The following is a 27043-nucleotide window of genomic DNA, read 5'->3' as shown; positions in this document are numbered from 1 at the left end:
TTGGACTTTTTATAACTATTTTATGTGACATATTATTACAGTAATGTTTCCCTAAGCGCCAACTGCAAACTTCACATGTAGCTGGCCTCCTCTGGATGCGTTCAGTCTAATTTACGTTTATAAAGTCTCAGACTCATTATTTTGCACATTCATTTGCTCTCGCAGGCTTCAGGCCAGAGATGCTGCGCTATACTCTAAGCAAAAATACAAATAATAATCATGTGTTTTCATAAACTGTTTTTTGAGAAAAGCGTTTTCCTCATTTATCCTGCTTCTTGTTGTGACACATTCGCTTCAGGACATCAGAGGTACTGTAGGTTATGATCCTTTGTAATGCCTCCTGTCTTCGCTACAATTTGTATTTTATTGCATTATCATCCACTTTCCTTTGGTACAAAACTATCATCTTCTTTTTGAAGCACTGCTGAATATGGAAATGAGCTTTTTAGTCGACTGCTTCAATTCTGAACAAATGTTCTCACCGAGAACTCTTACAGATGTTGGTTTTGTTTGTGTGATTATTTTTCATTTCACAGATGTGCTTGGGTAGGAAGATAATCAGTCAAAATTTCAGCCTTGCTTTATTTACAGACTGAGCAACCTAATGTTTTATTATCTTTTTTTTTTTTTGCCTGATCGATGCTTAACCTTTATTAAATGTAAAAGGTAAAATATGATGATGGGCTTTTAACTCTGAACTGTCTGGTGCCACAAACTATCAGTGACTACGTTTACATGGACTTCACATGTTATAGTACATAGTTTGATTAACGTCATTACGTCACCACACTATCCAGTGTTTTCTCCAGAGTTTCATGTAATTTCGGGTGTTTCATTTTTAATTTGTTGACTTTAACTGCCGTTTGGCACTTTCACTTTCATTTAGGAACATTTCATTCATGCCCTCGGCACAAATATTGGCAGGTATTGGATTTGACTATAAAGTAAGGATTGTTGTTTAATGGAATTTGATCCCCACACACCGAATGAGAAAAAAAACCTTTGCATTTTGTGGTGTTTGTTCTTTACTTAATTGGTAGGTGCAGAGAATTGTGTCAAACAGTCGTATGTGTATGGCCTGTTCTGTCGCAAAATGTGGCGAAAATTGCTACATGACGATAATAGTTTGATTGCGGTGTTTACATGTCTGTATTGCACTTCAATAATGCAACTAAAACTAAAATCGCCATTCTCCACATTCCACATGTCTTAATTCAATTTATGTTTAGTTCTGACTTTAATCAGATTAAATTAATTAAAAATCTCTGTTTACATGGTGGACTCTTAATCAGAGTATTGTCTTAATCGTATTATTGGTGTCCATGTAAACATACTCATTTATTTAATTTATTTACTTTTTATGTGTTCTTTTATCTTGTTTAATGTGTAAAAAGGTAAAAATAAAAAAACATTTCTTAACAGGCCTAAAAATGAAGATTTATTACACAATCAACCAATTAAACAATCCAAGCCCTTAGATAGCCTGGTGAAAGGGTGGTTCTTTTTTTCTCTAAAAGTGGACCTTTTTGCAGTTATTCGCCTCATTTTTTACATTTAATTATGAGATTTAAATATTGCATTTTAGTGACATTTTAAAAAAAGTACATTTGTAAATTCATGGCCAAATTAGTAAATTGATTTTAAGATAGGCCACTTTTAGGGCTTCACAACTTTTAGTAGTATTTTTTGTGTCATGAATAAGGTCCAATATGTAGAATAAAAGATATTTGTAAAATGTTAATTTTTCTATTTAAAAACAAAACAGTATAGGTCAGTAGTGAAAGATGACTTCACATCAGATTGTATGCTTTCTTGAACATCTGGATGTTGGACTCAAAACTGAAGTCACATGGAAGTCAATGCGCTAGTTTCACAATCTATGAGGACAAAGCAGTCAAAATAGGACAAATGAGCTCATGTATGGGACAAATTCTGGACCTTAGCTTGGTGAGGGGTGGGTCTTTTGAACTCCCCCTGGCTATGAGCCTGCAATCAATCAACTAATTAAACAATCAATCAGTTAATAAATCAATCCATCTATGATATTTTTTATAACTTTTAAGTAATAATAACACTAATAGTACCACTAGTGTAATAATAATAATAATAATAGTAATACTACTACTACTTCTAGTACTACATTCTACTGCAACTACTACTAATAATTTATTATTGTTGATTTTTGTTGTTCTTAATTATTATTAGGATTATGATGATGATTTTATTATTATTATTATTATTATTATTATTATTATTATTATTATTATTATTATTATTATTATTATTATTATTATTATTATTACTATTATTCAAACTTCATTTATGTATGTTTGGACAATGATTAAGTATACAATTCGTTATAAGTATATAACAAATATATATTCATTAGTTTGTTTTAATGTAATGGTATTCTTTATATTTATATAATTTGAAGGAATGGCTTCTTAATAATTAACTTTGTAAAAAAATTGTTTTGCTATTATTGTTGTGGTGGTTTTTGTATATAGTTTGTGTTCATGGTTTTGTTTATAGTTTGAATTTGTATTTTTATTAGTATAGACCTTTAAAAGGACCACTAATGAAAACTAGTCTTTGGGCTAATTCGGGTAAATTTAAGTCCTTGGGAAATGTTGATTAATGTTCTCTTTTCTTTTGTGGTGAAATAAATTTAAAATATATATTTAAATTATTTCATGTGTGTGTCTCTGTGTGTGTTAGTCCCATCATTTCCATAGTTCCTTTAGTAAATCACTTCCTAAAACAACAGAGGACACGAGCAAATAAATAACAGTGGGTGCAATTACCACCAGAGTCGGCTGAAGGAGCTTGGCGAGTCTTCTCTGACATTTGCTTAAACCGAAGCCCAAAATCTCTGAGGTTTACATAGCAGATGAAGGAAGTGCTGCCATTTAAATAGGATACGCCCTAACCTTAAAATCTGATAAAGCAATGGGAAAAATAAATATATTTTAAGAAACGTGTGGGCCAACTTCAGTTATCATGTGTTTTGTGAAATTAAAATTGCACAAAGTTTGTGTAGAGCAGCGAGTACACAGCCTGCGGGACGGATGTATGTGAGTCATCTAAAAAACTTTCTTTAATAAGACAGCTCATCTCGGCGGACGCCCTACAGAAACACAGTTGTCAGAAAGCTTATTGAGCGCTGCAATGCCTGGCACTTTCCACACGAGGCTGGAAAGATATACGGAAAGCCACGAGAATAGATGGGACTAATTTTTAATGGTTTTTCAGTGTAGCTGTGAGCTTTGGATGGCGCAGATCCATCATTATTGCGGTGTCATCTGTGGCTGTTGAATTAGCGAGGATCTGAAATGCAGAATAAACAGTCGTGTTTTTGTTCTGACTGCGGCGACTGGGGAAATGTAGATTTGACATTACAATTGATGGCCTTTTTTGTCTGTTTCAAAGTGAGGGTTTTTTTCGCATCACTTAAAGTCTCAGTTTTTGTGTGTTGGATTCTTTCATTTGTTTCTAATCTGTCAGAGGAGCTGCACTACTGAAGATTAAGTCCTTTTGTACATACATGAATATAAAAACATGGTTCACTTTATAGATCGGTGGGAGTAAACTGACACAGAAACAGGTCATAACGTTCCTATAAATGAGGCGACATCTTAATTTGTATGAATAATACAAAGTACAATCTCAGAAACAATAAACAGTATGTAATATACAATAAAATAACAGTAAAAATTACTGGCAGCTCATAACCTGTTTTTTGTATCATAATTTACAGGCAATATATAATTTAGGCAATATATTGGGTTTTTTATTGCCAATTTCTTTTAAAATATGGAGACATACTGTTTATTAACAGATAATTTCGACCATGTTGAAATGTATTTTTTGTTAATGATTTTTTTTTGTATGATATTTTGTTTGAAAATAAATCAAATCAAATCAGTAATTTTACAGTGTCTAACCAGATTTAGAAATCATCTTTGACAATAGTAATAACAAATGTTAAGTCTGTCAAAGTAGTTCTTAAGACTTAAATATAAAAATATAATAGTATAATTAATAAATCAATTCAATTGAATAAAAAATTGATACAATTATTAAAAGAGATAAATAACACAATTTATTAGTTTTTCTTTTTAAATGTTCTGTTTTACAGGAATTTCACATTTTTTTTATACATTTTTAAAATGTCACTTTTTATTGGTTTTCTTTATTATAAATACTAGTTTAAGTTAATCTTGATAATGCAAATAATAATAATAATACTAACAACAATAATAATATTAAATTAATATTAATCACCCATTCATTTTCCTTCGGCTTAGTCCCTTTATTCATCAGAGCCGCCACAGTTGAATGAACCACCAACTTATCCAGCATATGTTTTACATAGCAGATGCTATGAAACATAAATAAAAATTTATGAAACATAAATAAAAACTCATGCACGCACAACACTACGGACAATGTAGTTTACTCAATTCACCTCTACCACATCTTTTTGAATTGGAGCACCCTGAGAAAAACCACACGAACACAGGGAGAACAGGCTCTTCTAGCTGCAACCCATCACTGGAAAACACCCATACACATTCATACACTACGGCCAATTTTAGCCTACCCAATTCACCTGTACTGCATGTCTTTGGACTGTGGGGGAAACCGGAGCACCCAGAAGAAACCAACATGGGGAGAACATGCAAACTCCACACAGAAATGCCAACTGATCCAGCCGGGACTTAAATCAATGAACTTCTTGCTGTGTGCTAACCACTGAGCCACCGTATCGCCCCAATATTAGTATTAGTATCACAGATACATCTAAAAAGTACAGTAAAAATACAATAAAAAATGTTTTTACCTTTTCATATAAATGTTGTCATGTATTTTAACCATGTCATTTACTTCTATTGCTTATTCAATAAGATTTTAAGCTTTAACCAAGCAACAACTCAAGCTCAATATTTTGAGATTCGAACAGAGGTCTCAGCATTTTTTGGCAACAATGAAGTCAGCAAATAAAGGGAAGAGTCATTGGAAGTTAACATCAATACCAATAAAATGATACCATCTTGATAACAAAGGTTGTTTCCCTTATAAACTGACTATTTATAATCATAATAAGATGACCTTTGATAGATTAACATTGCCAGATTTATCTTTCTCGAATAGACATGGTCATTTTAAAATGCTTCCTGTGTGTGTGTGTTTTTTTGTTGTTGTTTTTTTAAAGCCAGCACACTCATCAGTTTTTTTCTGTTTGCTCTTTTCTCCTGTTGCCTCTACAGGTGGCGAAGTGCCCTATACGACTCTGGCTACCAGGATGATGATGGGGGTTTGGTGGCTCTTTGCTCTGATAGTCATCTCCTCCTACACGGCGAATCTGGCTGCTTTCCTCACCATCTCCCGCATCGAGAACTCCATTCAGTGAGTGCACACATTCATCCAGAGTGTCAGTCTTACAGCTCGCATCAAACACTGTAATCATCCACACAATAACAAAACAACAAATAAGTTAGCGTGCTCGATCACATCTCTAAACATGTTGTGTAGTTTAAGCATAACTTGTGTGATTTTCTGCAAGCAAGGAATATATTTAGATAGATACGGTATTGAAGTGCCCCTATTTTACTACTTTTGCAGTGTGTGAATGTAACAGATCTGCAAATTTTTAAGATCAAACTGTCATTCCAATTTCACTTTTGAAACTGATCTACAGTTGAAGTCAGAATTATTAACCCTCCTGAATTATTAGCCCCTGTACATTTTATTTCTTCAATATCTGTTTTTAATGCTTTTTTTTTCAACACATTTCTAAACATCATAGTTTTAATAACTCATATCTAATTACTAATTTCTTTTATCTTTGCCTTGATGACAGCCAAATAATATTTTACTAAATATCATTTAATATATTTCAAGATACTAGTATTCAGCTTAAAGTGCAATTTACAGGCTTTACTAGGTTAATTAGACAAGTTTGGCAAGTTATGGTAAATAGGTAAATCACTGGATAACAATGATTTATTCTGTAGACAATTGAAAACAAAATCATTGCTTAAAGGTGCTGTATGTAAGCTTTTGACTCTTCTAAAGCATAAAAATATCATGATATGTTTGCAGATATTTAAGAAACATGCCAACTGAACATTCTTGTTTATCTGAAAAGCAATGCTGAAGTCAGATATTCTGCTTTAAAAATGTGCATTACGTGCCGATGCCAGTTTATTTAATTATATTTCAGCACCGCAGGTTGCCTAGTCATGAAGACTCTCAAAGTGTGCCTCCGTGACCGAAATGCAACCTCCAGTGGACAGTTGCAGACTCCAAAATGAGACGCAGATTCAGAGTTCCACATGAGGTTATTAATTAGAAAATAATATAAATAATACGAATGTAAACATTAGGTGAGCAGGTTACATTGTAACCCTGTGTCCTAACAACACACTATGTCATAAGACTTGCAGTAATAAGCAATTTGGCAGTTTGCACCAGACGAGGGCTAATAATTTTGACTTCAACTGTATGTAGACCTGTGACAATAATGCAATTCACTGGTTTTATTTGGCCAGACACAAATTATTAGGGCTGGGCATTTAATCGAAGGTGATATCCATGTGCATTTTGGCAGTAAAACAGAGTATTAAAAGTATATATCACTGCAGCCTAGAGACCTCCAAGAACATGGGACCGACACCTCAAATAGGTTGAGAGACCTCATGCCACAAGTAAGTTGGGAATAGGATAAAATAGCTGTAAAAATAAAAATGCACAAAAATTTTGTGTTATTTTTGTGTCACTGTACAACAATAAATACTGTTTTCTTCTGTTACTCTAAGGTGTATAGGTTTATAATTGGGGTAGGTTTAGGTGTTGATGTTTATAAGCACAATAGGTTACTGTAAAAAAGTGGCATCCCACTTTACATTCAGTGATCTTAACTAATACAGTATGTACTTACACTGAAATTAATAATTTGTTACAATGTACTTATTGTCTAAATGCATGTTTTTAAATTGTACATATGCTTGATTAAATGCCTGCATTTTATTACATCTTTAATTACATTTATAATTACACTGTGAACACCTTAAACCACCCTTGAACCTACAGTATCCATACCACCAAACCTGTCCCTAACCCTACCCACATCTCACCTCAAGAGCACCAGAAGTGTTCTGCAATACATTAAAAAGCACATTAAGTGTGTTGTATTTAAATTTTGATGTAAGTACATTGTAGTTAAGGACACTTAATATGAAGTGGGACCAAAGCTGGCAGAGTGACTCAGTGATTAGCATGGTTGCCTCACACCAAGAAGTACATTGATTTCTTTTAGTTTTTCTCTTTAACTGTGCTGGTTAAAGATTTACATTTATTGTGCAGGGACATTTTTTTGGCCTCTTTTCTTAAATTTGATGAGTATTTTTGTTAGTGTTTGTGGCGCAAACTAACATTAAATTAGTTATATTACCCTGATTAATTAAAACATGTCATAAACTGAGTAAAAACACCTGTGTATGTCCTGCACAAACTCATGCTTGTGGTGTTTCATAGTTAATATGGTAAACTTGACACCATTGTTACAGTATGAGTAGTGGAATGATTGCTATTGACAATGATTTAAAAAGTATATATGAAAAGAGTGGATTATATATGATAAATTTAGCATTAAAAAAAATCACAAGACAAATTCGTACTTAAAAAATCCATCATATGTCACCAATTCAATAATCCAGCAGTTTTTGGTCTAATCATTATACTAGGTGCCTAGGAATATAAATAGTATTTAATTAATATAAAATTATAAAGGGTTGTGTTTGTTAGTTAGTTTAATTGTTCACTTAAATAGCTGTGTATGAAAAATAGTAAAATCTAAATGTAAATTCTCAATCGCGTGTGTGTCTGTGCACATGTATGCGAGTAGATCTCCCGGGGACATACAAAGTCCCTGTTTTAATTTCCTGTGGCACAAATTATATCTATCATTCTATTGAGAATGACATCATTCATCTCTCCATCAGTGACTCATTTACTGAATCATGCCTGCTTCAGTGCACAGGAACACGGAAAATGGGTGCTTTTTCATTTTAAAATGTGTTTTTTGAAGTGTATTCTTTAAGCAATTTGGATCTGTGATGAGGTGAAACATTTCAAATCACTTGTGGTTGCTGCTTTTCTTGTTTTTTATATTATGGCCTTCTATTGTTAGCATTCATAAATCCACGTTTTTTATTATTATTTCGTCTGACAGGCGGATGTGTAAACAGAGATTAGACTTGTCAAGCATAACAAAAAATGTTTTTGACATTTGCACCATGCTTAAATGATGGTAGCTCCTTCCCAAAAAAAACAGGGCATTCTTATGAATGAAATAAAATACCTATATACCTAAAATTACCTATATATGAACTTGAATTGTAAAAGATGTATGTATATAAGCCATCATAAAATAAAATAAAATAAAATAAAATAAAATAAAATAAAATAAAATAAAATAAAATAAAATAAAATAAAATAAAATAAAATAAAATAAAAAAATGTTTATACAAATGCATAAATAAATATTTGTCATATTATATTGGTTAATTAGGAAAATATTTTCATTAAAGTTGTTATTATTATTATTATTATTATTATTATTATTATTATTATTATTATTATTATAATTATTATTATTATTTTCATCTTTGTATAAATTGAATAATTAATTGTAAACTAGTATTATTTTATAATTCTTTTATAATAATGTTTTATATTGGAAATCTTGAAAAAAAGTGTTAAAACATTCCATGTGACTTCAGTGGTTTAACTGTAATCATAATCCATTAAACTCCTTAAACACTTTTGTGCACTAATTCTGTGTAAATATGACTGTTCGCCTATATTTAGGTAAGGGGGGGTATTTACCACAGGACAATAGCACAACATGCAAAAGTAATTTTTTTCTAGTAAATGCGCACCTTGATATAACGCAGGAGACAAAAGCAAACAAAGCAATTCTTACAGACTTTTTTGGCACACAAAATTGTTAAAGGAGCGTCGTATGATATCCGTTTATCCACTGAAGTCAAATGAAATATTTTGATTGTTTTGGTTCTTATAATATCTTAATTTGTGTTTTAAAAAATGAACGAATGGCTCAGGTGATTGAAACAACGTGAGGGTGAGTGATTCCAGCCTAAATTCATGAGGAAACAAAACTATTTTATGTTTTGTCAGTTTAGTGACTAATACATACAAATTCGTACGAGTTCAGTCGTACAAAAATGTACGATTTTAAAAAGGTGGCATGGCACCCAACCCCACTCCTAAACCAGACCGTCATTGCAAATCATACCAAATTGTACGAATAAGATCATACGTATTCATGCAAATTAGCCACCAAATCAAAAAGTTACGAATTGCAGTGATTGTTTTGGTAATTCTGAAAAATCATTTAATGTGGTAATATATAATTTAATATATGTTATCCTATAATATGTTTAACATTTTACTTATGAAAAAGTTAATATAAATATGAGAAGTGGCTTTTTTTACTTGAGCTCCTGCACCTCGAAATGTCTCTGCATGTCCCTGAATCTACATCGTGCATTTTATCCAAATTTGTGGTCAAAATTGGTACTTACAAATCCATTCCATGTGACCAAGTCATTTATCAAGTGCAGTTCTCGGACTAATCAGATTTACTGGTGCCTGGTAGTCAGACAGTTAACTGTGTTTTGCAACAACATGATAAACTCTGCGATTTCTAATGCTGTTAATCAAATTCAGTCATGACCGGCAGTGACAGAGTAAATTGTGCTTGTAACGATCCTCGTCTCCTCCGTCATTTAGCCATGTAGGCGATTTAAGGGCGGCGTGCTACTAGGGAAAATGAGAGCATTTAGTGTTTATTTTTTCAAGATCTCAGTTTGTTTATTTTTCTTTGCATTAGATTATCATTAATGAGCTTGTGCTTAGATCGCTTGATTCTAGCTCTATGCACCTAATTAGGATTTCCATAAATTTAAATGTATTATCTTTTAATGTGTAGACGATGGCAGGGTCATTACAGAAATAATTACAGCCTAAACTCCACACCCAGGGGTCTGTTGTGTTTAAAATACACAGTTCAGTCAGGAAGAGCTGAAAGATTTATGAGACCAGCTGGGTGGTGAGTTCACAATTACGGAGTTTTGTCTTCAGAGGAGTTTCATTATCTAATAGATTTAGAGTCAGGACGGTTTGTTTCGTCTCATATTCTTTTGTCGTTGGGAGAATTTGAAGCCAGACAGATACTGGAGCGTTAGTTCATCAGTCTGTTTTTATCGACTTACTGATTCTAACCCAGTGTTAATTAAATCAGAGCAGCATCAGCTTATCGACAACTCTCACTTACACCACATAGCTCTTAACCAGTAAACACAGAATCTATACTTTTGCTCATTTCATTCACCAGCCTGGTCCCCAAGGGATTTTACTTGATATTCAATGCACTTATGTAAAACTTTTTCATCATGGCTGACTTATCAAAAACTTCAATTAGGGTTTACCAATAAATATGTTTGACTGATTCAGGATAATTAATTTGATTAAAATTTAACATTAATTTGACATTACACAAGCATTTTGCCTGTTGAGAGGCATCATATCGATCAAAACTAGGCCTATCATGATATTTAATTTTTGTCGTACTATATATTGCACCAAAATATATTGGGGGAAATTATATTTTTGTCATTTTATGCATTTTGTTAAAAGACATTTTATGCCACTCACTTTAAAATGCCAGAATGCAAGTACACTCCTCCAAAGAACAAATATTATTTTATTCTTACGTATATTTTATTTATTTATAGTCATTATAGTAACAACTTAATACTTAGGCATTGGAATCAGAATGTGAAAACGTATATATCCTAAACAAATAAGTAATAATATTGATAAATGTTAACAAAATAAAAGAGCGAGGTAAAAATAACTAGAAAAAAGTAGCAGATATATTTTCAGTTGTCAGGCACTCACATGAAAATATACTATATTAATTCATAGTAAAATACTATAGTGTTTTTTTAACCATACATACACTGACACCTCCAATAGAGATAGAAATTTTGTGCAATCAGCTAAAATGTTGCTGATATAATTTTTTATTTTTTTTTTAATGAGTGATATACACTCACTGGGCACTTTATTAGGTACACCTGTCCAACTGCTTGTTAACGCAAATTTCTAATCATCCAATCACATGGCAGCTACTGCTGCAGTTTAAACTGACGATCAAAATGGGGAAGAAAGGTGATTTAAGTGACTTCGAACGTGGCATGGTTGTTGGTGTCAGGCTGGTCTGAGTATTTCAGAAATTGCTGATCTACTGAGCGGCAGTTCTGTGGGTGTAAATGCCTTTTTGATGCCAGAGGTCAGAGGAGAATGGCCAGACTGATTCGAGCTGATAGAAAGGGAACAGTAACTCAAATAACCACTCATTACAACCGAGATATGCAGAAGAGCATCTCTGAATGCACAACACGTCAAACTTTGAGGCAGAAGACCACACCGGGTGCCACTCCTGTCATCTAAGAACAGCAATCCGAGGCTACAATTTACACAGGTTCACCAAAATTGGACAATAGAAGTCTCGATTTCTGCTGCAACATTCAGATGGTAGGGTCAGAATTTGGCATCAACAACATGAAAGCATGGATCCATCCAATCCTGCCTTTAATTGATGGTTCCGGCTGGTGGTGCTGGTGTATTGGTGTGGGTGATATTTTCTTGGCACACTTTAGGCCCATAAATATCAATTGAACATCGTGTCAATGACAGAGCCTACCTGAGTATTGTTGCTGACAATGACCATTCCCTTATAACCACAGTGTACCCATCTTCTGATGGCTACTTCCAGCAGGATAAGGCGCCATGTCATAAAGCGCAAATCATTTCTGACTGGTTTCTTGAACATGACAATGAGTTCACTGCACTCAAATGGCCTCAACAGTCACCATATCTCAATCCAATAGAGCACCTTTGGGATGTGGTGGTACAGGAGATTCGCATCATGGATGTGCAGCCGACAAATCTGCAGCAACTGCATGATGCAATGGTCAATATGGACCAGAATCTCTGAAGAATATTTCCAACTGCTTGTTGAATCTATGCCACGAATGATTAAGGCAGTTTTTAAGACAAAAGGGGGTCCAAGTATTAGTAATGTGTACCTAATAAAGTGGCCGGTGAGTGTATATATTGCATCACCAAAAATGATTGAGGTCATAGCAATGTGTTGTGCAATAAATTGATATATTGATTATTTTGACAGGCCTAATCAAAGTTCCACAAAGTTCAGTTCTTGGTCCCTTGTTTTTTTTTTTTTTATATTATACTGTATGTGCTAATGCTATGCAGAATCATTACAATATATACAGTATATGGAGTTAGTTTCCAATGTTAAGCCAACGATTCTCAGCTCTTCACAATCCACAAAACTAACCAACTGTATAGCTGATATTAAAATTGGATTGCTAATAATTTTCTATTACTAAATTCAGAAAGGCAACTGAGATCTTGCTTATTGAGCCAAAAACCACTCTTGCAAAAACCTAAAACACTGCCAAACGTTTATGGATATTCATTTAAGTTCTTGTCAACAGTCAAGAAAGGGGTGATATTTGATAGCAACCTGTCATTCGAAGGCAGCATTTCAAGCAATTTAAAAATGTTGCCAAACTATGACATATGCTGCCATTGTCTAATACAGAAAAGCACATCCATGCTTCTTGACCTGTCAGTTAGATTATTGCACTGCTTTACTTAGTAGTTGCCTTGTAAACCTAATATACACTGACTGTCTACATCTCATGTTTTCCACACAAAAAAATGCTTTGTGTGAATCCATGGTTTTATTATAGTAAAAATGTAGTAGCCATGTTTTTTGATGTATTGATTATCATTTGTAACCCCAATATTTTAGCACAAAACATACTCTGAATAAACCTTTAGCAATAAAGCACTCTCATAATGCAGTATTCCTGCTATTCCAATTAAACTGTACCTCATGTAAACACACTCTACTGGGATTAACTTCAACGTAACCATATCATAGTTAAGACTGCAGAGGTACTGCAGAGTCAAATGTAAATGTGGAAACTGAATATTCTTCCGTTTTATTTTACGTTGTGTACATGCTGGCACCATAATGGTTCGTATTCAGCTGTAGATGTTTAGAGAAAGCATTTATCATCTTGTGAGTGAAAAAAACACTTCAGTTGGGTCTTGTTTGTGCTGATTGCCATTGTTCTGAATGATTTGCAAGACTGTGCCACTGATTTGCTAGATGCAGTGCAGTGTATCACTGATGTTCAGTTTTACAACAAAAAGCCATCCGCTGTGTTTTTTAAGCAATAAAGAACATACTGCAGCCATAATCTGCATTCAAATGTGCTCTCATAAGGAAGTATGTTTTGAAAAGCCATGCATATTGTTGAATCGGTTTAAAATGGTTTAGAAACAGATTGTAAAATTCTGCTCCATACGTGTCGGTTTACAACATGGCTGTGAGATGCATCCATCTGTGAAGGTGAAGAAGGGCCAAGCTACAGGCTTCTCAAGATTTTTTTCTTTTTTTTTTTTTTCTTTCAGCACTTTCAGTTTTGCCAACCATGCCAGTTTGCCTGGGGTCTGGCTAGTCGCAGTCACTCCATGCCACAGATGACAGTTTTTTCTCGGCAAAGCAAAGAGATCAGCTAGGCGGCCATAGCATTTGAATGCTGCCAGATGGTCACCTATAAAGTGTGAAAAAGCATGTACGCAGATAGATTGCTATTCTTGAGGCTAATTGAATCTTGCAGTAACAAGAATACATTGCTGCTTTGCAAATGTTCCACTAGTATTAAAAATTACAGAGCTGGATTAAACTGCAGACAACCGAATCTATAAATATTGCAATTTAGAGCAGATCCACACTGCAGTCAGAGTGTTTTTTGAACGCTTTTTACACAGTGTTTTTTTTTGGGCTTTAAGTGCATGTTATTTTGCTTTGAGGTCATACTAGTGTACTTATAAACGTCAGCGGAGGCTTCCAAAAATTCCATTTTTTGTTTTCCAGGAAAATAGAGATAAAATATTGATGACTAACTGGTACTACACAGATTTGCCTGTAATCAGATGCTATCTAGAATCTCCTCAGGTTTTACATAAGGTCTTATAAGATATACATGCACCGCAGTATAAAAAGTTTGGGCTATGTAAGATTTTGTGAATGATTTTTGAATGTTTGTCTTATGTTTATTAAAGCTGTATTTCTTTGAATATAAAACAACTGTAATGTTATGAACAAATTATAGATTTTAAAATGGGAATTTAGATTTTTTTGAATGAATAAAAATGTGAAAAGACTGTTCTGAAATAGAAATGTCAACAATATAAATATCTTCATTTACATTTTCATTTGCTTAAAATTTGTATCTTTGTAAAAATACAAAAGTTTACCCAATTATTGACCCAAAACTATTGGCATAATGTATGTATAAATATGATGTCATGAATAGTCACCAAACAAATTTACAGTAGAAATTGAAAGATAATACAACAACATTTAAAAAAAATTACAACCTACACATTTTTTCAATTTTTTTGCTTCTCTTAATTTTTCCTCTTTTTTAAATTTGTATTTAATATTTTTCTTTAACATATACAGTGCATCTAGAAAGTATTCATAGTGCTTCACTTTTTCTTTTCCACATTTTTTGTTACAGCCTTATTCCAAAATGGATTAAATTTATTCATTTCCTCAAAATTCTACATATAATGACAATGCGAAGAAATATTTTCTGAAACTGTTGCACATTTATTAAAAATAAACAACCTGAAAAAACCTGAGAAATTACACATGAATTACGTTAGCGTTATTGCAGTAGTATTTTGTTGTTGATGTCGTTGTTAATAATAATGACATCAATGGTATTATTGGTGTGTCACTGTTATTTTTGTTGTTGTTGTTAGGGTTAGAAATACTGCAACCTTAATTTTTTCAGGTGAGAAGGTCTCAAATTAACTTAACTTAAATTAACAAGTTGGCAGAAGCTTTTTTGGGAGAACTTGTAAAGATTTGCTCACGAAATTAATCTTTTTAACTTTGTTACATTTTTAAAGATGTTTTAGTGGGATGCTGTAACATTTAAGTGAGACAGGTGTAATGTGTGCGACAGATCAAAGATGAGGCTGAATCAATTCTCTATTTAAGCTTTTTACTCAATAGTTGAAAATTATTGAACAGGAATTGGAGAGGAAAAAGAATTAAACAAACATTTATAATTATCTTTAAAAAAAAACAACGAGTGTAAGCCAAATCAAAGAAATTAACAAAACAAAACGATCCTTAAAACTAAAGTCTAAACTAGGCGTCAAAAAATAAATACAAATAAATACCGAAATCTTCAGTGTATACGACACCCGAACTAAACTAATTAAAGCTACAAAACTCAAAATACACAACTGGCAAAACACTCAAGCTAATCTAACAAAACATCAATCTAAACTAAAACAAACCGGATATGAAGAAAATTTAGATTTAGGTTAAGAAAACATGTTAAATGTAGTTATACAGACATTTTTACATATTTTTGACAAACCAACCAAAAACAAGTAATTTCAACTTTTTTTCAAGCTGGATTTTTTACAGTGTAGTACTAATACAATCCAATACTAATAACAATACTAATACTAATGCTAGTGCTTATACAATACTAATATGGCATCAATACTAATACAAATAATGAATACAAGTAATATAATAACCAAACAGATGATACTATTTCTATTAATAGTATTGTTGTTGTTGTTGTTGTTGTAACCAGAACTCTAATACTGTATGTTTGATTATAAAACAGAATTAAACAAATTATCAATCGTGATTATGAAAATCTCACTATTACCCTTTTTTTTTTTTAGAAATGAAATGTAATAAAAACAGGCTGATTTATATATTCCACCTGTACATTATGTTCCATTCTTAGTCAGAAATATGTCGCCACATGAGTTAAAAACAGCTTTTGGTGCTTTTCTATCAGGTGCACAGTGTCCCACTGAGCAAACCGGATGCATGTAGCTCAATAGCCCTGCGGCGGTGTTTTATAATACTGCAGGAATCTCACAGGTCATTTTTATGGCAATCATCCATGCAAATGACACCTGACGTATAACCACAGTTCTTGGGGAGGGGCGAGGATTAAGTGCTGAGATTAATTGGGAGCAATAAAAGATTAACATTTGTGGGCAAGTTCATTAAACCTTCAAAGGGTACTAGCAGCGTTAAGTACTCGAAGATGACGACAGCTGTCTAATATAATAATATTTGATAAATTAGAGGTCAGTCTGAATATCTGCAGAAATCTCAACTGAATCCACCCTCACAGTGACGCATTGCTTGAATGTGTAGAAATATTATTACACAGAGTCGATCGTGTTCAATATGAACACAATGCCAAAGCACCAATTTGTATCATTATCAGTTTTCTAAATGAAGTGAGACTTAATGAAACGCTTTGATGAACTGCAGAGTTCTGATGATGGCATGAGGAGGGAAGGCTTCATCTTTATTGTGTTTTCCAATTATTTGCCTAATATAAATATTACCACAGGGAATTAGTGTCCCTTGGTTGGCTAACTTTTAATTAGATGTAAGATATTAACACAAATTGCTGAATAAACACTATTCGACATAACATGAGTGGAAGAGTGTCTGTGCGGCAGAGCTGATTTATACTCTCTTACACTGGCAGAGTTAGTAAAACGTGCGGGTATTCATGCATCAGCGCTGTAGATTTAGCAAATAATGTTTTAATCGTTCAATAATTACCCACCAAGTATCATCCCAAAATGTTGTTTCTCATTATACAGGCCTGTTGAATGCTTCATTCTGACTTGCTGGTAGACGTTCTGAAAGTGTGATGAACACACAACTATAAGCACTTATTATTATTATTATTATTATTATTATTATTATTATTATTATTATTATTATTATTATTCATCTTTTTGTTATTTTTTGTTCTTCTTTTTGTTCTTTTTTCTTTTACTTTATTTTCTTCATCATATTTTTCATTATTATTTACTTCTCTTCTTCTTTTCTTGTTGTTGTTCTTTGTTTCTTCTTTTCTTTGTCATTGTATTTTTCATCATCATTGTATTTTTTTCTTCTTGTTGTTCTTTTTGTTCTTTTTTCTTCTTTTTCTTTTACTTCATCATCTTCATCATATTTTTCATCATAATTTTTTTCTCTTCTTTTCTTGTTGTTCTTCTTTATGTTCTTATTTTTCTTTTACTATCTTCTTCATCATCATATTTTTCATGATCATTTTCTTCTCTTTTTATTCTTGTTGTTGTTCTTCCTTTTGTTTTTTTCTTTTTCTTTTACATCTTCTTTACCTTCTTCTTACTTCTTTTACTATATTCATCATCATGTTTTTCATTATCATTTTCTTCTATTTTCTTGTTGTTCTTTTTATGTACTTTTATTCTGTTTGACTTTTTGTCTCTGTTTCTTTTTGTTCTTTTACTTCTTTTTCTTTTTCTTTATCTTCTTCATTATCTTCTTCTTCATCGTCATCATCTTTTTTTTTATTTTTCTTCTTACATTTAAAGTACCAATTTGCACTATTAACTACCGGTTTATTCTAAATCCCCAACTACTACCTTACTTACTTTTAACAAGCTGCTAATTAAAAGTCCACCTCAGTAAAAGTCCCCTACATTCCTACTACAACCATACTAACTATTAACAAGCTGCAAAATAATAGTCAGTAAAAGTCCCCTACATCCCTACTACAACCTTACTACAGTAACTATTAACAAGCTGCAAATTAATAGTCAGTGAAAGTCCCCTACATCCCTACTACAACCTTACTACAGTAACTATTAACAAGCTGCAAATTAATAATCAGTACAAGTCCCCTAAATTTTCTGCTTATTAATAGTTAATTGTTGGGTTTAAGTTTTAAAATAAAATCATACTTTAAGTACTGTTAAACAGACACAATCTTGATAATAGGCAGGTAATAAGTAGGGCCGCACGGAATCTGCAGAAATCCGCAGATTTCTGCAGATTTAGCCTATCGAGTCAATTTACTTACTTAAATGTGAGTCTATTTATTTACTGTAAATGTGTGTACATTTATATTTATTCAGATTTAAATTCATTTTACTAATATTATTGACTAATATAAAAATGTTCATATGATGTATTTACAATACAGTTTGTAAAGTAATATTTTGTGTCTTTTAGTAGATTTATCATATAAGATAATTGCTTTGTTTACCAATTAAGTGAGTCTAATTGGATTTGCATTGTAAAGATTAAATAAAAGTTAAAAAGATATTATTTTTTACTTCATATATTAAGTTTTTGCTAACACTTTTATTTGATGGTGCATTTGAGTATTAGTAGACTGTCTGCTTAAAATCTGTTGATACTGCTCCTTCAACAGACATATAACTGACTATAAGAAACTTTGCAAGTACATGTCAACTTACACTGACCCTAACCCCAACCTAACAGTCTATAATCTAATGAGAATTAGTTGGCATGTAGATGCAATGTAACTTAAATTCAACAAACAGACCATCAAAATAAAGTGTGACCAAGTTTTTATTTAGGATACTCCCAAAATCCTTCCGCATATATCTGCAGATTTTTTTCAAAATTCTGCGCAGAAATAGCAAAAAATGTTTGCATATTCTGTCTGGCCCTAGTAATAGAGTGGAGGAACTATGACGTCACTTTGAAGGCTAATCGGCTGCTAGCAAAAAACTGGTTCCCTCGACGAAAACCCCATATGATTTTCCCATGGGCTTTTCGAATATTGCAAATAATAAGCTCTGTGTTCAAACACAGTTCATTACACTTACACATTTTGTCCAGCCAGATAATCCTCACACGAAAATACAACTTTTAGCACTTTTGGATCTTAAATGCAAACACAAGAATTGAAAAGCTAACAAAGATTTGACCTCTCTGTTTATTATATTAAAATCCACGCTACATATTATAAACAAATAAATACGCAAATACACATAGACCTACATACATTTTGGATCGTTTTTATCTGTTTTGCTTTATGGTTGTTGTAAAAGTTTTAAAACTGTATATAAAAATGCGCCTACATAGAATTATCATAAGACATATTTAAATAAGTGTATCATACAGCCTGCTTACCTTAACAGATGACAGAAATGAGGCGTGAGGGACAAGTCTATATGCCTGCAAGTTCCATCATGGACACAGAACAACATTCAATATTCTTTTCATGTTACGAAGTACAGCGAAAAGCAGCCCATACAGTCACATCTGCTATACATTTTAAGGAGGAGTGTAAATATTGCAGTTATGAGAGAGTTAAATGTTCAGAGTGTTCAGATGAAGAAAAAAACGCAGAAAAATCACTTGATCACGTTAAAATGACAGTTAATATGCAAGTATTTTTACCCATTTATTCACACGTTTACATTACTGAGAGCAGGAAAGAGACAGGCTGCACTGGTAAGCAGTATCCCCATCATATTGTGTAATTAAAATAAATGATCAACAAATTAATCTGTCTCGACAGCCTTTACAAGTGAGGGATTATCTACACACAATATGAATTCCCAATTGGAAAAATACTACAAACTATAAAATACTACTGATGAAAATACTTAAATCACAGGCAAATCCAAATGCCCAACGGAAGCCAGCTGCGCTCCACACCAGTTCAGCTTGATGACGTATAATGTCTCCGACACCGCCTGTAGTCCCATTTAGCAACTTGATAGCAACAGTCTTTTTAAAGAAGCGTAACCAATTTTAAAAAAGGTGATGTACCTGATGTGTTTTATGTTGTAGAATAAAACGTGAAAGTATCTTGAGGTTGTGTTAGCCACGAACCTTATTTAAGCAATTTAACTGAAATCCCATTTTAAAAAAACTCATTGACTTTGGGACGAGGGAACCGGAACTGCTATAATGCTAACTCGCCTCCAGGTTTTTGCATATAAATTGACGTCATAGTTCCTCCACTCTACAAGCCAGTAGTTAATTGTGGGAATTGTGACTAGAAATCTAATAAAAACCAAGCAAAATAAATTGAATGAGATGTGTAAGTAACTAAGTGCTACACACAACAACTTTTTAAGTACAAAACGCCCGACACCCAGAGTGTACTTTATCTATAAAAAAAAACAGCCGCTCACCATTCATTGCTTATTTTCAATTTGAATCGTTCATTGTTCCCCTTCAGGTCACTGCAGGATTTGGCTAAGCAGACGGATTTGCCTTACGGCACGGTTCTGGACTCTGCCGTCTATGACCAGGTTCGCAGTAAAGGCATGAACCCTTTCGAGCGGGACCCGATGTATTCGCAGATGTGGCGGATGATCAACCGGACAGGAGGAGCCGAAAACAACGTGGAGGAATCAAAAGAAGGCATCCGGAAGGTATGAGGCTTCAGGGGCTTTGACTACTGCCACCGTTTATCTAATTACGGTGCAGCAGTTTGTGAAGATAGCGCTAATGTTCTCTGAATAGAGATATCAAAGCAAAAAATGCACTAATGTGGCTTAATGGTGCTTGAGTTATGAGTGATTTAACTCTGAAAATTCCCCCACCGAATTCCCATACTAATTAGGTGCGGGTTAATGCCTTATTTGTTAACCCACCATATTTTTTATTCCTCTCTTCCGAGCGTGTTTTCATTTGGAATTTCAAACAAGCTGCAATTAAAAGTGCTGGTAGGCGAGTGAAGTATGAGGGCAGAGCGAGTCTGTGCTTCCTTCATATCTAGTGTGAATACTAAAGAGTAAACGGCTGACTGGAGTGTTTTGTTAATGTGATATCATCTCACAGGTGTTCAGTTAAATATTGTATGACAAGGTGACACCTCTGTCATGCCAGAGTCATCACCCTCCTTGAGCCTCGCTTCCTTTTGCCTGTCTTCCGTTTCATGTGCCTGTCTGCTCGTCTCCATCATGTAAGCTTCACAGCGCCCCCTTGTGATAGACTCCTGGAGCTTCTCCCAGGTTTTATGACCGTAATGTGATTTATGTTGAAAGCATTTAACAGATGCTTTTACCTGAAACGATCAACAAAAAGTGCTTGAGCTTTACATGCAATGTAAGTTAGATTATTGGCAACAGATTGCAGCCATAGAAAGCCTAAAACTAATAAACAGGGCAACGTGGTATGTGCAAGTGTTTATGCAATAATATTCTGGGGAAATTTAACAGGACAATTATAAAATAATTTTAGCATTTTCAACTTATCTTATTTCTTAAATTCTTTAATTGGCACAACTATACCAATATTAAAATATTTATTTATTTAAACACCCTCAGGTCATTTCAGCTTTGCTTGGCTGACTTGTTTTCTTTCTTTTTTTTTCTGTGGTACACAAAAGAAGACGTTTTGAGGGATGTTGATAACCAATGTGTTTTGTTTCATTTTCACTTACAACTGTAATGTAAATGTCTATTCAAGTAAAAAAAAAAAATTATTGAAACAGAATATTCTGGGCAATTATTGAGATAAGCTGATCTTATTATTATTATTATTATCATTATTATTATTATTATTATTATTATTATTATTATTATTATTATTATTATTATTATTATTATTATTATTATTATTATTATTTACTCACCCTCAGGTCATTCCAGCTTCCAGGGTTACACACGCACACAAAAAAAAGATATTTTGAAGTATGTTGATAACAAATGTGTTTTGTTAAATTTTACTTTTAACATTTTTCTAAATATTTTATTTTATGATCAACAGAAGAAAAAATGCATATAGGATTTGCATCCATATGAGGGTGAATCAATTATGACAGATGTACATTTTAGATGCACTGTCCATTTAAAGGAAAGCATATAAAATGATGCATTTTATTTATTTAACCTTCACTTGTCACAAACCATTTTAGGTTGTGTATTTTTCTTAACACAATTACTTATTTAGAAAAATGATGGAAACCTGTAACCATTGACTTTCATAGTATTTGTTTTATGGAAGTGTATCGTTACATTTTTCTAAAGTGTTGTGTTTAAAATCTTTTGTGCTCAAAAGAAAAGGAAAACTCATAAAAATATGGAATCACTTGAGCGTGAGGAAATGATGAGGAAATTTATTTTTGGGTGAACTATTCCTTTAAGGCTACAACAGAATTCTAAATTATTATATTATTGTGGAGAAGTAAAGCAGAGCAGTATTGTCTGTTGTTGAACTATATTCCCCAACGGAGATGACTCTGACTTTTTGCACTTTTAGAAAACAGAATAAAACAATGATCTTAAAATAAACTATTAGCTGGCATTTGTAAATAGAAGATGTAAATAGAGGAACATTGTGTACTCTGCAGGAATAAAGTGTTTAAGAACACTCAACAAAGGACACTTATTTTCCCATTTTCACGAAAGGTTGTAATTTCTCTGCCTCTCAGTTCCTCTTCTAATTTATAACATAAATATAGCCTTGCAGACTGTTCGAAAGCACAGGCAAATGTTCTTCATGGAATTTTAATGCAAAATTGTAAAAGTTCTGTCATCATATATTGTCTTTCACATTCATTATCTGTCATCTGTGGAACAACTAAATAAAAAATGTAAGGATTTTACAAATACCCTATATTTCTGAAAGGGAAGTACTATAATGTTTTCTGAAAGCAGGCCATAGCTTTTTCTCAGTAACTGTTTTATTTATTTATTTATTTATTTATTTATTTATTTATTTATTTATTTATTTATTTATTTATTTATTTATTTATTTATTTATTTATTTATAATCCAGGGCTTTTTTTTATTTTAAATTATTTCATTAATTCTTTATTAAATACTACTAATACTTTTATTAATACTTACTGAGCTTAATATGAATACAACCTAATATAAAGATAGTGGTTATGATATGATATAAAATATGGTAAAATAAAAAATACAGGTAAGAATTTGTAGATATAAAAAGAACTTATTAATCAAGTTATTATAAGAATGTATTCTAGTCTCTGTGCTAATATACTGCAGTGTTTATATTACATTAATATAATCATTGTAGACTTTATATTGTATTCACTAAAATTAAACCATTTAACTGATGTCCCGTTTTCTGAAAACACACAATAACTTTTTTGTGATGAACCGACGTAATTAAATCATCGTAATCATCATCATTATTTTTATTACTATTATTATAGCCTTTATTTTACCAGGAAAAGGCACATTGAGATTAAAAATCTCTCCAAGAGTAACAGTACACAAAGAAACAGAGGTTTTGTTTTGTCAGCAGTTAAAACCAGTTTTAGAGCAAATAAGTTACACCGAACTACATTAAAAGCAAGCTGTAACATAGAAGAAGCTAGAATGGGTGTGGATGCAGAGGTGTATATACAGTAACTGTATCATCAGCATAATAATGAAAATTTGTATTTTTGACATTTTGATCAATATTGTTGTAAAAAGAGACCCTAGTATGGATTCCCTTGGTACACATTTAGCTACATTTAGTGGAGAAAAAAAAAGCTATTCTGTTGTACATATTGATTTTGATTTGTTTGTTTGTTTGCTTGCTTGCTTTATTTATATAGCACATTTAAAAACAACAAATGTTGACCAAAGTGCTTTACAAATCAAACAGCACACAAAATATATACCTGCATATGTAAACAAAATAAAATGAATTACAATCAAACGCAAGAGACAGAAGATGATTTTTTAAAATAAGGTTTAAAAGCACAAAGGGAAGAGCATGACCTGATATACAAAGGCAACCCATTCCACAGATAAGGGGCTGCAACAGAAAAAGCCCTGTCTCCTTTTGATTTTATTAAAGACTTGGGAACAAGTAGCTGAAACTATTGTGCTGACTGAAGAAGCCTAGATGATGTATGCCAGGGAAGAAGCTCACCATTGTAAGTAGGTGCCAGATCATGCAAAAATATAAAAACAAATAACAATAACTTGTACTGAATACTAAATTGGACTGGAAGCCAGTAAAGGGATAAAACTGGTGAAATACTAGCAACTTAAAAGTTAAAATGTTAGCGGCGGCATTTTGAACCAGCTTTAGGCATACAATTGAAACAACTACTGAATGCAAAGAATTGTCAAAGTCCAAGCTGGACATAATAAAACATTAAACATGGTTTCCAAATCCTAGAAGAGATAAAAGGCTTCAGTTTAGCAATGTTCCTTAATTGATAGAAACCACTTCTGACTATATAATTTATTTGCTTGTCAAACTATAACTCGTTATCAGAAATAACTCCAAGACTCTTTGCGTAATTGTGGATTTGAAAGATATCTGTTAAACCATCCAATAACATGTTCAGATAATCCGATACTGTGCAAATACATCAGCAAAGTATGATCAACTCATAGGCTCAGGGTGAACAAACTCCAGGGTAAGGCATTTAAAAAGATTTGCGACCGACCAAGAAGAAGTTTTAACAAAAGTACCGCCTATCAACAAACGTCTATTATATTTAACACACACGGTGAATTATTTTATTAAACTCTCCCACTGATCTACACTACCAGTCAAAATTTTTTTTTTTTTAATTATTATTACTTTTATATAAAAATGTAATTAAAATTATTCTGTTCATCAAGGCGGCATTTATTAAATGTAAAAAAAAAATTAAAACACTTATTTATTAAAAATTTATTTATTACTTAATGTATGCAGTTTAAAATGAAATTATTACTCCTTGTTGCTTTTATTACTATTACCAATAATAATAATAATAATAATAATAATAATAATAATAATAATAATAATAATAATAATAATAATAATAATAAACAATAATAATATTAGAGTGATTTCTAAAGGATCGTGTGACTCTGAAGACAGCTGAAAATTCATCATCGCGGACGCAGCCCTCACTATTCTGCTGCCCTAGGCGGCCGCCTAGGTCGCCTCTGGACGCACCAGCCCTGAGAATTCGAATTCATTCTCTATTTCACGAGGCCAATCGAAAACCGAAATTGTAATTTAGCAATAAATATTTGACCTTTAAAATGTAAAACTCCAAACGGTTGCCTAAACAAGATTACTACACTATAGGCTTGACTACGTTACAATGAAACTACCAATTTCATTTAATGCTGAAAACAAATTAAACCAGAATAATATTTTATTATACCTCTCTCCTAATACTCATTTGTTGTTTTAATACTTATGTCCTTGACCGGCAAATCAGAATAGTCCGCTGGCCAGCAGTTTTAGTTTGGTTTTCAGAGCAGCTGCTTACTCCAGTAATAAACAGCGCTCATCAGTGCAACGTGCGGGGTTGGACAGTTTCATTTTTCTGCGGAGGGAGACTTTAAATTGGATTGACAAACTTACAATAGCTGAAGTGTTGTGTTAATCATTAACATTAAATTACATTCATATTACGCCTTACACCCGTTACATGTTTTCAATGCATTTTTTTCTTTGCTGCTATATCTGTGGTCTCTGGCCAGGGGGAGGCTAAGCCTTCCCCAGCCTTACACACGCTCCGCCTATGGATCAACTGTGAAAAAGGCTTTGGATTTTGGTTTAACAATAAAAAGGGGAAATGATTTGTTTTACTTTCATTGTATAAAGAATGTTTTTTTTCTGTAAACAACTTGACTGCGTAAATTTTAGATAACATTTGCATTAAATAGTTTTGTTAGTTTTCAGGCAGATCAAGACTAGTGGTGTTGGTGGAATTGGAGGGTTTATATATATATGGAGCAAGCCATATCATTGCCTAAAAATCAGCAGGAGTCAGCTTGTTCCACTAAGCACCATTGAAGACAGATCAGCCTGATGGTGTATCAGACACTTATATTCAAAGCGGCTTACAAATTAGGAATTCAACAAATCATTCATTGTAGTGAGGCAGCACTGGTGAAGCAAGTTTCAGATATCAAATAAAATATCAATAAACGGTGAAGAATTTTCAATTTTGTGGGAACTGCCCCTTTAAAGAATGAAAGAGCAGATGAAGAATTCATTGTGTAACAGCAGGACTTGTCGCAGCTTGTGAGATTCATAATAAAGGAGTGTCTGCTACACTGGACAAACATCTGCTCTGATTTCCCCAGCAAATATTTACGATGTTTATTCTCGATTGTATTCATCTCTTCTCTGAGCTAGTCATGTGCTAACACTGAGAGCCCTTGTTTGTCTCATTTTTCAATAATAGTAGCAAACTGGGAATTTCATTCCAGGGCCATGGAAGATGCTTTCATAATTTATAAGCAGAGCATACAAGATTTCTATTTTTATGACACAATTTCACCCACATTGCAAAATATTAATACTTTCACTTAAGATGAATGTGTTTCATAAATTCTCAATGGGCTTGTTGAGACATTTTTTATAAATTAGGTGTCCTTAGGCAGCTTCTTTTAATGAAATTCACATTATTTTAAGTAAATAACTGTACTACAATTGCTATGACTTCAAATCTTTGATCAGTTTGCGATTATTCAATAGACTTTATAGTCTTACAACTATCAATATATGGCTTTATTTTAGTTTAATAAATACTACAATTGTATTGTTATTTGGTCATGTTAGTGACATAGATACTGTAATACTCAATAATATAATATTAAACCAAATAAAGTGCTCATCTCAACAGGTGTGATGAAAGTTCTGTCTTCATTTACTCACCCTTTACTTGTTCCAAACCTTTAAGAGCTTCTTTCTTTGGTTAAACACAAAGAAAAATATTTTGAAGAAAGCTGAAAATCTGTAACCATTTTCTCCCATAGTATTTTTTTTCTTACTTTGGAAGTCAATGGTTACAGTTTTTTAGCTTTCTTTAAAATATCTTCTTTAAGCGTTCAGCAGATTAAAGAAACTTCTAAATGTTTGAAACCACTTGAGGAAGAGTAAATAGTGAGTATATTTTCAATTTATTTGGGACAGTTTGCATTTGTAATATGTTGTTATTATTAGCTGTATTATTTATTATATACACATTTATATTTATTTGAATAAAAACAGGTTTAGATTTGTCCACCTGTCATGTTTTGGAGATGTATGCATCACCATATGGGGGCATAAGAACAGGAC

General features: G+C 32.6%; 1 protein-coding gene across 2 annotated transcripts in view; it reads left to right on the top strand.

Moving 5' to 3' along the window:
• grid2 (glutamate receptor, ionotropic, delta 2) overlaps positions 1–27043 on the top strand; it is a 673181-nt gene that overhangs the window by 558159 nt on the left and 87979 nt on the right. For both annotated transcript variants that reach the window (XM_056463472.1, XM_056463473.1), the window contains exons 12-13: positions 5271–5409; positions 20235–20430. In XM_056463472.1, the coding sequence (XP_056319447.1) occupies positions 5271–5409; positions 20235–20430 (335 nt within the window). The remainder of the gene's footprint in view (positions 1–5270; positions 5410–20234; positions 20431–27043) is intronic.

The sequence above is a fragment of the Danio aesculapii genome, chromosome 8 (assembly GCF_903798145.1).
Source record: "Danio aesculapii chromosome 8, fDanAes4.1, whole genome shotgun sequence".
Taxonomy (NCBI): Eukaryota; Metazoa; Chordata; class Actinopteri; order Cypriniformes; family Danionidae; genus Danio; species Danio aesculapii.
This window is presented reverse-complemented; position numbering and strand designations above follow the sequence as displayed.